This window comes from Hippocampus guttulatus, chromosome 5 (genome assembly GCF_054856545.1).
Source record: "Hippocampus guttulatus isolate MCC_2025c chromosome 5, RoL_Hgut_1.0, whole genome shotgun sequence".
NCBI lineage: Eukaryota > Metazoa > Chordata > Actinopteri > Syngnathiformes > Syngnathidae > Hippocampus > Hippocampus guttulatus.
The window spans coordinates 12,172,585-12,188,967 of record NC_141265.1 but is presented as its reverse complement, the minus strand read 5'-3'; the positions used below and the strand labels follow the sequence as shown (position 1 = coordinate 12,188,967).

Here is a 16,383-nt window from a genome sequence, read left to right as displayed (position 1 = left end):
AGTAGTCAGTTTTAAACGTCTCGCCTCAAGTTGTCAACCTAGAAAACTAACTCAAGGAAATAAGAGACGTGAGGTGGAAGCTGAGGGCAGCATGACTCATCTTCGTGAGAGTTTTTTGTTGCCTCTTCCTCAAATCCAGCGTGACCGACGCTCGGCACCCGGGGAATTAATGAGGAGTATTGATGACATTTGATGGTGTCCTAAATGATGGTAGCCATGCGAATTTAACAAGCTGACCAAAAGTGGCACGTGGTGTTACGCAAGACAAGTCGAGGTGTAAAATGTGTTGGTAAGAAACAGGATTGGGGGGAAAATGGAGGCGTTGTAAAGCCTCCCACCTGCACTCCTAACTATGGCTTTCAAGTGCTCGCACACAGAGGGGTAATTCTACAGCGGGCAGATGGAAAGTGGCCTCCAACAGTAAAACTTGATGAAGGCATAAAAGCACAATTAAACACTCTACTCCCAAACATAAAGATATTACACGGGTCTGGACGGAGGTCTCATTATCAAAGGACTTTCATGGGAAAATGTAACCAGATATGTTCTTTTTATGTCATCATATAAAAGCGATTTGCGGGATGGGGCATGTGTTCAATGTCAAAATGCCCCATTTGGAATTCTATGTTGTGGAATGTTGTTAGCGTCATCGAATAGAGTCCCGGCTATTTGCTTGCTGTTCATTATTAGGGGGAACTAGAGTAACTTCCGTTTTAATATGCGCAACTTTGGAGGGTTTGCTGTAGCCTCATTTGAACCTGTGAGATCGAGAGTTATTTTGACCTACAAAATTTGTGGGGAGGGGAGAATAAGGCAGACTCATTTCATCATGCACAACGTTTTGAAGGGATACATGGTGATGTCATTTTAATCAATGTGATTTAGAGGGATTTATAATTGTTAATTTTTCATTTTATTTTAACCTGCACAATTTAAAGGTAGTCTCAAATTATCACATGCAACTGTTGGGGGATTTGCAACAGTCTCAATTTAACATGCACAATTTGGGGGTGTATTTCAGTCGAATGAGTTGTCAAGTGTTGTCGTGACTAAGGGAAGCAGATAACAATTTAACTCTTTCATTCCACAAGACGTACTCGTACGTCTTTTTAAAATTAGGCCCTGCCTACCAAGGACGTACTTGTACGTCTCAGTCTTTTTTTGGCGTCATAGAGAGGAGGAGGGTCTGATGCAATTTGTGAATGAGAATAAGCCGTTTGCATTGTAACCTGCAAAACTTTTGGTGGATTTATGGTTGTCACATTTTGACAGGTGCAATTTGTGTGAGATTCGCATTACTCTTGTTTTAGCCTGCATAACTTTGGGGTGATTTCAATGATCACTTTTTACCATGTGCTGTTTTGGGCAGATTTACAGCGCTCTCACTTTGACCTGCATAGTGTGAGGGTTTTTATGACAATTTAAATGTATACCCTTTGGCAGTCTTATACCTGTGCAACCTTTTGGGATTTACGTCTATTTTGACTCTAAAACGCAAATGTGTGTTTAAATATGTCATGAATGAGATTTATAGCTGTGAATGAGTTGACTCAATGTCACATGAGTATTTAAAGTGTAAATCAACAGTGATGCGCACAGAAAGTAGAACTTGTGAGAGGAAGTGATATGCAGTGACGCATGTGAAGAAAATGTAGAGGTATACAGGTGAAACAGCGGGCATAAAGACAGGGAAGCAGTCAGGCCGATGATGAAATGAGTTCAAGGAAGTGATGTGAAACATTTGGTGGAAGATGGAAAATCAAAAGCGGGAAGTAAGAGGGAGGAAAAAAGCTGAGGGAGAATGAGGCTTGAGAAAATTGATCAAAATGTGGAAGAGGCGACACATTAAAAGTGTGATATTAGCAAGATTATAAAACTTTGAGGTGGATGGAGGGACACGACTTTAAAAAAAAAAAAAAGGTGAGGAACGTAAAAAAAAAAAATCCTAAATAGGGCAGCGCACATTTCTGGGTCTGTCGTATTGCCACGCCATTACTCAGTGAGGACCACGATTGTACAAAATGATCTAGTTTACAGGAATAGGAGACCTACATAGTTCCAATCAGAGTTTGGACCGGCCCTCCTTCTGCTGCTTCAAGTGGCAAGGAATGCTGTGGATGCACGTTGACATGATATGTGTCGTCATGCGTGCTCACGGATGGTTCCTATTCTCGGGAAGTATATACATTTGAGAGTTACTGTGGCTGTAACACAAATTAGGGATGAACTGAAATCTTCTTTTCCCCCTGACTGCAGTGGCCAATAACGAAATGTGGGCAAAGGAAAGGAATCAATGCCTGTTCTGGCTTAGTCAGTAGAAATGTGTAGGTAATTTATTTCACGTGGCTGTATATTTAAAAAATATTAAAAAAGTAATTTCTTTCGAAGTGTGTAAGACAAATGATGATTACAGGTTGTAGAAATGGAGTGAGGTACAATGGGGAGACTCTAGCCATTGATTCACAAGTTAGAGAGCAGAGTTGAGGCTTAAAAGCAAAACAGTAGAATTGGTATCTTTCTATCTGTGCCTTTTATAGAAACACAAAAGTGCCCAAACGTTGTCATTTGGCGCAACAGTGCGCTTTGAGAATCATATGGGCATGCTTTTACAATCAGCGTAAGAGGAGCTACTGATACTATCACTCAAGGCAGAAAATCGCCGGGTCGAACTTGTCCGTCCATTCCATTTGTGGTTTTTAAATACCAGTAGGCAGTGTAAAAAGGGATTGGGACCCCAGATTCCCTTTCTCTATGTGTATATAGAATAATGGCACAGAAAGAAAGCAGAAAGATGCTTTTACAGACCCCATTTCCAATGGAGTAGGAACTTTGCGTAAAAGGCAAATAAAAACAGAAGACAATGAGACATTATTCAATGAAATCCCCAACAAAGACAAGATATTTAGTGATCAAATAAGCGAAGAGAACTGAAGACACAAATTGTTGAAGCTCTGTCAGTGGAATTCCTTCCCATTCTTGCTTAATGTGCATCTTCAGGTGCACAACAGTCCAGGGAATCCATTGTCATATTTTGCACTTGATAATGCGCCACAGTTTCAATGGGAGACAGGTCTGGACTGCTGGCGGGCCAGTCTGGTACTCCCATTCAATTACCACGAAACCACGCTCTTATAACCCATGCAGAATGTGGCTTGACGAGTACCTAGGTGGTGCCATTATGAGTCAATGACGATGCAACATATTCCGTTTTGATTCATTAATTCATTCATTTTCTGATCCACTTTATCCTCATAAGGGTCGCGGGGGGTGCTGGAGCCTATCCCAGCTGTCTTCGAGCAGTCGGCAGGGGACACCCTGAACCGGTTGGCAGTTTAGTTTTGACTACCGTAAAAATCCATTCCTTGTCAGCCTTAATAACCATACATAAATCAACAATGCCAGATTTTGAGCGTAATATGTAAATAACCATGTTGAATAATGACAGGAAGTGTTTTGGCGGATATGAGCCAAGCCGAGGTCGCAGAAGTAAAGCTGCAGCCATTTAGAGAAAATAACACGAGGGAATGAGAAAGGCGACAAGAGAGAAGTAACCATCAAGAGCCTTTGATTCCCCCCATAAAAGCTTCCTGATAGGAATGCCCATGAAATTAGCTTGCTGAAATAAAGCAATTCCAATCTATTCAATCCACTCTAAAAACTTTCAAACAGCTACCATACCTCCAAGCTCATAAGATTCTCTGCAGGGCGTAAAATAGCTTTTCTTCTTCTCAGGCCACACTCCCCCTCTCTCCATCTTACCCTTTTACACAGTGCTCAATTGAAAAATGAGAGAAGGTGGCGGTTACGCTTTATAATTTGTGTTTGCCTCTCTTGCAATATTAAAGCTTGTAAGCTTTGGGTGAATATGTGTCCTCTGATGGTTGTTCCTCTGTGTGTGCCCTGTGATTGGCTGGCAACCGGTTCAGGGTGTCCCCCACCTACTGCCCGTAGATGGCTGGGATAGCCTCCAGCACCCCCCGCGAATCTTGTGAGGATAACCGGATCGGAAAATGGATGCATGGGTGGACTAATGTGATGAAAGTGGCGCTGATGATGATTAGATCATAGTTTTTGAGGATGTTTTTCTTTTTAAACCCCAGAGAAGGGAATGCTTTAAAAAATAATCTATATTAACAGATATTATAAAGCTTATACACAATAAAACACAATAGCATCGACGTGGGCTGACGGTAGAGTTAGGGGGAAAAAATAATAATAATCTTGCTCTGTGTGCTTTCCACCGTTCAAGTAACATTTGCACAACTTAGCCAAATGGAGATAACTTGCCCGCCGCTCTGGGCCCACCACAGCGGCGGTTTCTGCATGGTGAGAATTTGCAAATAACACAGACCTCGATGTGTGCCACTGAGTCGTTTCTTGCCCTTCTTCACTTTTGATAATGTAGGCTTTAAAAAAAAAGTGCTCAAAGTAATGTGTAAGTCTAATTTTCTTCCCCCTTACTCAGTGTCCTTCAACTGACAAAAGCTACAATAAAAAATACAAGAAATTTTAAGGCAAGGCAACTTTACTTATATGGCACATTAAATATATAGGGCAACTCAAGAGACAGAAGACGAGCTGCCAAAAGCTATGTCAGCAGCAACCGTCCGGACTATGCATTCCTGGCTGTTTGAGTTCAGTGCAAGTCATCAAAGTAAACTCAGGTAACTACAAAAAATGTTAATAGTTAATTATGATCTATACATTGTACATACAAAGAATCCTCAAAACATTTGAAAATTATTATATGTTTTACATTTTTGTAGTGGGCAGATCAGTTTGACTTGGTCGTTTTATCAGTAGCTCGCATGTTGAAAAAGTGTGAGCACCCCAAGGTTTATGTGGGCCATACAATTAAGTGGCAACCAGAAGGTTGTACCCCAGCTCTCACCCAGTTAGCTGAGATTGACTCCAGCTCCAGTTGATAGATAGAGCAAGTCATAGTGGGATGCTTGACCTCTGCAAGAAGAGGCCCGAAGAAGTAGAAATAGCTGCCCCACTTGTGGACGCACTTGCTGTTGCTAGCCAACAGCGCACCGGGGTACCTAACCTACATAGCTGCATTATCTTCCTACACACTCGCGAGCATGGTCACAAGAACAAGTAGAGGGTGGCATTGAGGGGGGGGGGGTGGAGGTTCTCAAATCAGGCCGCACATGCTGCAAGCCACTGCTGAGTAGAGTCACCTGCGCTTACTAGCCTACCTTGCTAGCGGGCAGCCAGCTGCTCCTCTAATTAAGAGTCCATCCTCTCAAGGAGGGGAGGGGCTGAGCATATGGAGGCCTCCACAGACAATCTTGGTACTGGCCTTAGAATAAATCACAAAGATGTAGTGTACGCTTGGGCGCGGGACACACTTCCTCAATTTGGACATTGTGTTAAAGGAAAGTAAGGTCACTGTAGACCTGGGCAGGTTTGGGAGGAGTGAATGCATGCTACTTAATGCAAATGGGCTTCACGACAGAGAACCTACGCTATCATAGCAGTGCAGTAGAGTTATAATTATTGTTCGAGTCATAAGCATTTGTAGGAAAACACTTCTGGGCGGGAAAGATAAAACCATCAGATGTGAAACAGTGAGTAATGGGGGTAACTGAGTATACCCTCTTGTGCCGACAATGTATTCATTTTCGAGCTGCCAACTTTTATGGATTGTCCATATTTTGTCACGGAAATCACTGAACGCTAGCTCATTACGCCCACTGATTGTCCCGGATTATGAAAATAATCATGAGTCGCATTGCTCAAATAGGGTGAAAAATCAACTCGACTATTTATGTAGGTCATAGTCGCAATGACCTTCAAATGGCCACTTCAAATTAAAATGGTAGACTTCCTTTGTAATTTTGGTCATGGCTTCATGAAACTTTTTTTGAGAACTCATAAACACGCCTCACAAATTTCACTTTGCCAAGTGAAACTGACATTGGGAGCAAAATGAACATAATAATAATAATAATAATAATAATAATAATAAAACAGGTAATAATAATTTAAAAAAGGAGAAGAAATTTTGAGGTGCAAAACATACATTTACTGGGAGTCACACCTACCAGGTGGAAATTATTATGAGGGTGAAAATTGTGTTTTTCTTTTTTTTCTGTCCTATTTTATTTCACAGTTTACTTATTTTAGAAATGGTGCAATTCCGGGAAAAATCTGTTTGGTCTCAAATTGTGGCAGTGCTAAGGATTATTCTATATCTGCTGAAAATATGTAATTGCCACTTATAAACGTCTATAAAAATCATTTCTGCTCTCACAGTTGGAATCTAGCCAAGACGATGAATCGTTCTCAAAGCACTCTTGGCGTGCATTAAGATGTGAGCATTGATGAAATTAATTAAAAATTGATCAGAAGTGTCGCGAAACCCTCAAGGAACTCAATAATTCAAGATCTAGAAGACGGTTTCATAAACTTTTTTAGCATCAGACCCGAGGACCCAATATGGGGAATTATTGTGCAATTCATATCATAATAATTATAATAATAATAATTAATAGTAGCAAAAATAACAATAATAATAATACATATTGATATAAATATTTTTGTAAACAAATAGTTGCACCTCTGCAGTGTCTGCCCACCTATGAAGTGTGAATTTAAAGAACCAATTAAATCTTTTGTTTGCTGCCTATTTTCGCAACTGTGTTCGTCTGTGATCAAGCCACTGTGATGTCACAATTTGGATAATTTACATAACCCCAACCTCACAAAGATTATCTCCGCCCATGACTTGATATATGCATATGTATAGCCACCATATTTCTGAGCGGTGGCCAGACGACAGTCTGCTTAAATCCTTGATGCTTCCCAACTATTGACTGATGAATGTCCGAGGGTTTCTAATAAAGCACCACGCAACTATTTTAAAGTGCCCCCAAAACAACATGATCCATTCATAATGTCACCTACAAATCATAATATGCCTTAACATCAATTTGCATACTCTACACAACAAAACCCCCTGATAATATCTCCTCAAAGTGAACAAAACATTAAGAAATGAAGCTTTAACAAACAAGTAGCTCCTGCTAAATGGATTTTGTGTTAATGGCATTGCCGTGCTGATAATTGAATTCCTCCATGAGGCATGACAACACACATAATACAATAATGAGTGAATACTACTGTCTGTGGCATAAATGCAACTTTTCACTCAAGTTACTTTGACATTTGTCAACACATTATTGACTTGGCCCTCCGCCCACTAATGGCTGTGGCACAAAACGCACACACACTCAATTGAGGGGGAACATGCACACACACACACACACACACAAACACACACGATGACAAACAGACAACAAGGTACTCGCCATGTTACACACAAAGCCTCTTTTTTTTTTTTTTGCTCACTTAAGCTGACAGAATCAACAAGCATTCAATAGGGTAAGGCCATCGCTGACTGTATTATTGGAAAAGCATTAGTGGGAATAGGTGTGCGGTGCCAGAGGGATGTAATAAAAGCCCGAAGCGGGGAGAAAGAAAATAACTGATTAATATGTATAAATGGCATAAGTCGAAAATGATGGAAATTCAGTGCTGGAAATACATAAATACAAACAAGTTTGTGTGTGTGTGTGTGTGTGTGTGTGTGTGTGTGTGTGTGTGTGTGTGTGTGTGTGTGTGTGTGTGTGTTAAGAAAGATTTTGTGCCATCTACAACCAACACTGACATCTCGAAATTATACAGTGGATGATATAATTATTTGATGCCCTGCTGAATTCCTTGGGTGGGAACTCAAACCTACAGCCCCTTCGATGGGTTATCTATTCAGTTGAAGTCTGAAGACAAACTTGGCCACTCCTTGACCGTAGTCTGCTCCTTCTTGAGCCAGTCCTTTGTTTACTTGACAATATTTGGTTGGAAGAGCCATTCATGATCCATCTTGATCGTTTTTTGTTTTTTGTTTTCGGCTGACGTTTTACAGTACATGGCTCTGTTCAATGGACCAACAGTTTGTGGTGAAATGCACTTTGTTTCCGACTGCAAATTCACAGTTCCCAAAACACGATGGGCCTCATTCACGAAAAATTTGTCGAAACGTTCTTACTCTGTGCACAAGTTGATACGCAAAATCCGAGTCGGATACACGACGCATGCATAGCAAACCATTTTCTTAACACCACTGCCAAAATTCATGAATCAGAATACATTCTAAATGACGGCTTGTGCCCATGAAGCTCAAATTTGCATAAATGACACCCCTATTTCCCTATAAAAGGAATCCGTTTTGGCGGACCTAAGTGTGTCATGTCGACTATGAGTGTGAGAAACGCAAAAAATAAATAAAAACAGTCGGCAAACAAGTTGAGGCACCTCCTACTCGAACAGAATATAGACATGTGCGATAAAACCAGAGTGTGCTGTGGCAGGTATTAGAATGTGTGTGTACACATCGCGAGAAACTATACTGCAGTTCATGTCATGAATGATGAAACACCACTGGGGAAAAAGCCGCTGATGATCAACTCAAGTCGTGCGGTGAGTCAGCATTGCTCATGGCGCGTTTCTTCGTCACACATCTGGAACTAAATTATTTGGCCGTCAAAATCCCTTTCTTAGTCTTGTTGTTTTAGAGTTTGGGGGTGTCACAAAAGCAACAAATATTAGTTTCAAAGAAACTATTCTCCGTTGACATGTTTCTTCTGACAAAAAGCTTGTTTTCTCTTTTTGTTCAAAAACCTGCATTTTGCTGATTACTAAGGAATGGAAAAGGCTAGAAAAACTGGCTGCTTACAGTCTCATAACATCATATTCTGTGCGTGCTGAAAGGTCAGGTGACATGTATGAAATGGTTGTGAATATGGGGGAATCTCTGATTCGAAAGTTGCTGGCGGTTAATGACTGCAGAGTTATAAAGCCATCAGCCCATGAGCTACGGGCTAAGCACGCCGGCGGGTATGTGAACCATCTGTAATGTCTACATTGAGAAGTGCATGTTGTTCAAGGGTAACTGCATGCACAATTAATCCACTTTAACATTCTCTTAAAACCAGAAGCTTAAATGACCAGCACATAATTGCAAAATCAATCAGTTCAGGTTCCCCATTTAAAATGACAGTCTATGTGTGCCGGTTAAGAAGTGTGTGTGTTTTTTTTTTAAATAGTTCTGAAGAAGGAACAAGAAGACAATGTCAGCCTACTCTAAATTCCGTAAGTCAGAAAACACACACACGGGGCCATCTGTCATCTCCATCTGTAGCACCTGAAGCTCAACACTCATTCCATGTGCATGGATTGGACAACAGTAACTGGTAGAGCCGAGTCAACACAGGTCGGTTGATTATGGTACCTCATGTCACACTTTACAGGATGTAAACATAGAAGGGCAAAAGAAAGGTCAAATGTAGAAATGCCGATGGACATCGCCTGCCGGACAGCTTCGGGCTTTTCTCATGAATTCCAATATGCGCGCCGATGAACTGTTGTTTCAGTGTCACGATAGGATGAGGTGATGTTCATGATATTACCGTTGTGTGCTTGTAACTTGTACGAAAAACGGCCAAAAGTTGTAAGTCGTAGTCATAAAGGTTTCATTCGGGCGACAGTTTGCGCCGGAGACCAAATGCCCTTTGTAGACATAAAGTAAAATTTGGTGCACATAGCAAAATCAGCGCCGTGTCCTATTTTCAAAGCAACTGCCGCGGTCGGTAATGTATTTCCCGCACATGTTGCTGGTGCAACCGTATCAGAAAAGGAAAGTGACCCAAACACATCGGCCTGATTTCCAGCACAGGGAGACATTCATTACATCGACTGTGCCCCCATAATGTCAGCTGGTGGTGAAACCAAGGAGGCCATGTCAAAGGGCAGGTAAAATACATCGCATGGTAGCCTCCCTGATGAGCATTGTGTAAATTGAAGAGCAAGAGTTGGGTAGCGGGGCAATCCAATGAATGTCACAGCATTTTCAGGACAGGGTACATGATGGATTCGAGCTTAAAAACATGCTCTTAAGGAGATGGGAAGGAATGTAAAGCAAGGGAAGAGAGCAAGGATAAAATAAGTTCTGGGGGAGATTTTTCGTGGAGTGCTTTGCTTACCTCTGGCCCCGTTTGCTCCGTCTGCGTGGCGCGGTCGCTCGCGTGGCCGTCTTTCATCTTCAGGGCGGCTCTGGCGCTGTCCTGTATGAACAACAAACACACACAATCAGCCATATCCCCGAAGTGGGGGGGGGGGGGGGGCATCAAATGGAGGGAATTAGAACAAGTACGCGACCTTAGCAAACTTCAACATTTCCTTTCTTCTTTATATAGAAAAGTCATAAGAAAGTTCACTTGAATGTCCTTCTTGGGGATAATAACGATTTACAGATTGCTCACAATTTCCGCTTTTACCCTGACCACACAAACTTGCAGGCAGCCATTTTATGTGTTTGGCAATGTTTTTAGAAGGTTGCACGTTCCTTGGAATTTGGCACTATTTACGCTGGGAGCTTTTTCTTTTACAAACACGGTAGCAAATCATTGTGACATGCCCAGGCCCAGCACTCGTCAATGCTTTTGGAGAACAGAGGCTTTGCATGGAATATGATTGAGGACGTGGGACGGACTATGATGGCCTTAATTGCGACAATCAAGTAAATTAGGAATGCTGGTATGTGTTAAGATTGTGTTCCTTAAAATAGATTCTATTCAAATGAAGTCATTTAAAAGCAATATTTTCCCTCAAATATACAGTATATTTCATATATATATATATATATATATATATATATATATATATATATATATATATATATATATTTTTTTTTTTTTAACCTTGATACTGTATCCATATATATCCATCCGGTCAAGCGGCAGCGTACACAACGGACTGCTCCCCACTTAATCACACACCACCTACTAACAAGACAACCATTCACATTCACAAGTATATCATTCATTCATGGCAGGTCAGCAGGGCTCAGTCCCGATCCCCTGTGAATTGGGGGGATTATCGTACAGGAAATTGTCCTACATTCAATCCCAACACATTTGCGCACAAAGTTAATGAGTTTTAAAAATGTCTCACTACCGACATTAAAAGCAAGCCCTTTATTTCTACAGTGTTACGTCGTGGGCTGAAGTGAAGTCCTTTCAGCAAAATGCATCAACGCGGAAGAGCGGAAAAGCTGTTAAAAGTGACAGCCAGTGATGGCCAGCCTGTCAGCAGGTCCTTGTAGGAGATAATTAATAGGTTTCCACTGGCAGATTTACAGAGGTAGGCGGGTGGAGCTATGGCTACGAATTGCCCCTTTCCTTCAAAGGGCCGCACTTCAACTTGGTATCGGCAGGAAAGGTTTCCCCTCTCTCAAGCTCTCTCTCCCCCCAACATACAAGACACACACCAGCTCCCTTGAAACGCCCGTTTCTGTCAAGTGAACAAAATGAAATGCAGCCCTGACATGGGATCTGACATACGTTGGGTATCCTTTATCTATCTTTTGAAGGAAAACACAGCAAGTGAAAAGAGATGAGAGCCAGAGATATTAAAAGAAACGCGACATATGTTGATGTAGGAATCAGGTTAACACACGGTATGTGAAAAGACGCAAAAAATCCAATTTGCTGCTCTTCACAATGTGTATTGAATAAATAAAAATGTTGACAGTATAAAACAGGGAACCCGTTGCTGATTTGTTTTATTGTTACATTTTTCTTGTTTAATAAAACCATTGCTTCGGGCCCCTGGAATTAACCTGTAAAAAACAACTCATAATAATCACAAAGTTGCTTTTCAGATGAAGTCATAGATTCGCAAAACTGCTCTTCATAGAAAAAAAAAAGTCATTTCGAGTCTAAAAGGTTTGAGATTATTTGCGACACAAGGCAATTAAATGGCGCACGGCATCTCTTCGAGGGATTGCAGTAACCGAGTCCATCGTGTTCTTTGCTACCTGTAATTATAATTTGGTGAGTTATTAAAGTATTAGCATGCTCACTGGACAACCTGTAACCAAAGTAAAAGCTCCTTGTCAGAACAGGTAAGAGATGCACATTTAAGCCTCAGTGTTGAGTACAGCTCGATGAGAAAGAGGAGTCGAGAAGGCGTGATAATTCAAAAGACTGAAAGACAGGAAGGCTGACAAGATTGAGATGTGAGTGCCAGACAGCAAATCCGACACAGATGCCAAATGAGACTCAAGTCATTGGATGGTGACTGGCATCTCTCATTATGCGCCGACGTAGGACGCCGGCACATTATCCTGCTGAGGCCTGGCGTCGTGTCTGCATTGTGCCGCTTCGATAGAGCAGGTGACACATGACGGACAAACGATGACAACAATATTGTGGCAAACAACACTTAAAAGGGACATACCGTGGAAATTAATTAATTTAATGACGTGCATAAACTGAGTTGGGTCTCTGGAGTGCTTGCCCACCCATCAAGTGTGAAATTAAACAACCAACTCAATCTTTTTATGTGCCTGTTTCTGAATGTGTCTGTGAGCGAGTTTGCACTTGCGTCCCAGAGTTTTAGATTCCAATTAGAATGAATCCGAATGACCAAACCGAGTTAAAATGCTCCAAATCCACACCTCAATCAGAATAAGAAAGCCGAACCCCAATGGAATTTTATTCGGCGATATATTCCTTTTGCCAATCCGAGCCAATCTATCTTAATACATTCACGAAAATTCTATACTTCTAAATAATTGAACTTTAGAATTGATTAAATGAAAGGAAAAGGGCTCCATACTCACCATGAAAACTATCAAGGTTGTACTCATCATATAATAAGGCTTCTTCATCACACACTCTGTATCATGGCAAGCCTTCAAACCATTCCCGTGTTCATCAATTATTTCACCTTTGTTTTTCAGGCTTTTGAATCACTGTCCCCGCCACTTTGACAGGTTATGAGTAGAAGAGAAAACTATTTTAGTCATTAACAGAAAATACAACTTTGACATATTTTTCTTTTAAAGGGGGCTAAAAAAAAAAATCCCGAGATCCAAGCTTCAAAGCCAATTATTCCTTGATGCATATGCATTAAAACAGAGTCAAAACATTCTCGTTGCTTTAATAATTTAGTTCAAAAGTCGATGAAAGTGTGCCCATGGTAGATTTATAAGAGCGTATTTTAAATGTTTCAATGTCTGACGCCATTCATCCCTGAAAAATCTTAATAGCTGAAGCTACACATGACATTGTATTTAATTAACTGCAGATGGAAGGGAGGTCTCCATTTGCTTGTATTATGTGCTATTAGGTAGAAATAAAGCAAAACAGCAAGAAACAAAGCATTAATGTGGATCCACCCCAAGAACAAAAACATTGGCACACAATGTGTTACGATTGCATGGTGGTCCACGGAAATTAAAGACTTTTAAGTTACGTTCGATTAGGGATGGACGATTAATTGAAATGTAATCATGATTTGGATTTTGGCTTCTCTTGATCTTTAAAACGTTAGTGTAGCGTATGTGATGCTCCTTTAAGCTTTTCAATGACACCCCAGTTGGCGTTTACTGTGAAAGTAAACACACAACCATAAGAATTAAACACATCGTGGATTTAAACACCAGACATGCCTCATTTTTAAAGCATCGCTAGCCACTAATGCTTAAAGTCTTGTAAGAATCCATTGAAATACTAGCGGAAAATTAGCATCGACTTTGGCAGGGTTATTCGTTCAAATAACGAATTTTCACACACAAACGCCATGGAAATGCTTACACAGAGGTAAGATAACGCTACTCAAAGGGACAAATTCTTCCAAATCTTTGAAAAATGTGTTATATTAATAGAGTTCAATAGCAATTTTCTTCTGTTCTCGTTTTAAGTGTGTATTTCATCCATGCCTGGCACCACACTGCCCTTAAGAGGCCAAGAGATGCAGGAACAGCCCGTATTTGTTACCGTTTCTTTCAATTGCTATTATTTTAGTATATTCTTATTTTACTTTCTTACTAATTCATTTTCTCATTGTCCTTTCAAGAAATGTTTCAAGTTTAGATTTCAAGGATTTAAGGTATTTTTCTGACCTCAAAGATAGAAACATCCAAGGACTTTTTACACTTACTAGCTGCTGCCCCCCCCCCCCCCCGAGTGGAAAAAGGAGCCATCTTTTACAAGCGAGGTATTTGTTTGTCAAAAGTAAATCATGCATTCAGCAACCAAATGGGGTTGGGGTCCATTAGAAAGCTGGCCACTGTTTGACAAGTTTAAAATGAATGTCAATTATACATTATGAAGCTGCTTGGTCATTTGGACCGATTTGGTTGAGAGCGGTCTCCCCCATAATCATCTAAATGAAAAGTGAGGGAACGCTGTTCCATTTCCATAAAAGATTATGAATTCATACTGGTCACATCGGTGGCGTGTGCACAGATTCATACCAGTTCACTTTGAAGCCGGAGAATCAGCTCGTCTTTTTCCTTCAGTTGCTGCAGCAACGCCTCCTCTCTGCTCCAGTCCTGGACACAAAAAACAAGACACAGTGTTGCGCATTACTTTATGATGCTGAACACTGCAGGCATCAGTCTTATGAAGCTGAACATTTTCATCTTCTTTTTTATTTTTTTTTAAAGAAGAATTCTACAAAGTTTCATGTTCCTCTATTAGGGTACAAATTGACACAGATACTGACAAAGATTTAATTCGTGGATTCGTATGAGTAATATAGTAAAGTAGGTGGCAGATTGACAATCAACATTTTTCTAATATAGAGCTTGTATCCCAAATGATGGAGTGGTTGGTGGAGGTTTGCTGCCGTTATCTAGCCCTTGGTAAAATAATAAAGGTTGCTGAGATCTCAAATTTTAGCTCGCAAGCAGAAAAGTTACCTGATTGATGACACGTCATTCGGAAAACTGAGGAGTAATATTGTATAGGTATTAAAAGTACAAAGTAACACTGAAGCGTAAATACTGTCAGTGCCGCACGATGTCCAGAATCTTCACATTTTCAGCTTGATGAGTTAATGCTTGAATGTACCGTATGCAGATTGGATATCAAAACGTGAACGCCAACCGGAGTAGACAACTGCTTGTTTGTTTTTCACTGCACTGATCTCTTAATTTAGGGCAAAACTTTCTCACAGAAAACATGTTAAAAGAAGCTCTTTTCGTAATTGAATCCTTGCAGCCTTTCTGAGCTCATTTGATGGAATTATTACATGTGGAATTTAGACAGACACACACACACACATATATACTGTGTGTATATATATATATAATGTATATATTTTTTTAAATTATAATTTTTGTCAAAGGATGTCCGGCAACACGCCGTGTTATTGGAAGCTTTAAGATGATGAGGACATCTGAGTGTTTCATTCAAATTCAATCATTCGAAGAAGACGGACTCACAGGTCCGGTTGCGAGAAATGCTACTCTGGGCGAGATCAAGACAAAGTACCGGTAATTGATAAAAGGAGTGGAAAAAAAAAAGTTAGAAAGACAAGTTTGAGGAAAGTAGACAGGTGGTCAGGTAGTCATTACTTCTTCAAAAGAGAAAAATGGACAGGAAAATGTGAGTAAAAACATACGGGAAAGGGGACAAGATGAGATAAAGGATGGATGGAGGGTGAGAGAAGACAGAGAGGGCCTGAGGCTGACCATGATGGTATCGAAGAGATCCTATCCTTGGGGAGTCATCTAATCTGAACAGACAGCCAGGAAAGTCAAGGCTGTAACTTTAACAGTACCCCGCTAATCAGCCTCAAAGAGCATGAAACCGGTGTTCTGCCACCTCCCAATCCACATAACCATTCTGTTCTCAGACAATTTGAAGATGCATGTTTTCTTTGGCACTAAATGAACAATTAATTGATAAAAAAAAAGTTTTGATCCGGCTTTGAACTTATGGAGCAATTAGTTATTAATTTTGTGTCGTGTCAATCTTTCCCTGTCAAGTTCCATAAACAAGCAAAAACGTACATGCAAAATGTGTCGTGTATATGACAACTTTGGCTTTGAAAGAGCCCTAAAAATGTGCAAAATGACCCAAAATGTCTACTTCACATCAAAATGGCTGAACCTCTGTATTGTTATGGTCACTTTATGGTCTATATAAATAAAGCCGCATTGTATTGTATTGTATTGTATTCCCTTTGCGTAGCTCCATCTAGTGGATGCATAATGCAAACGCAGCCACTATTGTCGCGTCTATTCTATGTGCCTTGTAATGCAGTGTGCCCTATCTATGAAAGCTGTTTTAAAATAGGCCATTCGTTGAAGGTGTGCTTTATAAGCTGAAGCACCTTATCGTGCAGAGCATACGGTACTGTTCTGGAAAGAAAATTCAAATCAAAGTGTTTGAGCCCCCTGGGTGTATACCAAACTCTACTCTAAAGCTGTGTCCAAATTCATCGGCCGGGTCCTCGAAGGCTCCTCCTCATGTAGACTGCGTAGACCGCATAAATCGTGTTGAATTTGAATAGGGCAAGCAA

The 16,383-nt window shown here is 40.6% G+C and overlaps 1 protein-coding gene across 3 annotated transcripts in view; it reads right to left on the bottom strand.

Moving 5' to 3' along the window:
- The window catches only part of ccser1 (coiled-coil serine-rich protein 1), a 112,347-nt gene that overhangs the window by 45,579 nt on the left and 50,385 nt on the right, over positions 1-16,383 (bottom strand). For all 3 annotated transcript variants that reach the window (XM_086110855.1, XM_086110854.1, XM_086110856.1), the window contains exons 9-10: positions 14,330-14,407; positions 10,050-10,130 (exon numbers count right to left, since the gene is read on the bottom strand). In XM_086110855.1, coding sequence (XP_085966981.1) covers positions 10,050-10,130; positions 14,330-14,407 — 159 coding nt within the window. The remainder of the gene's footprint in view (positions 1-10,049; positions 10,131-14,329; positions 14,408-16,383) is intronic.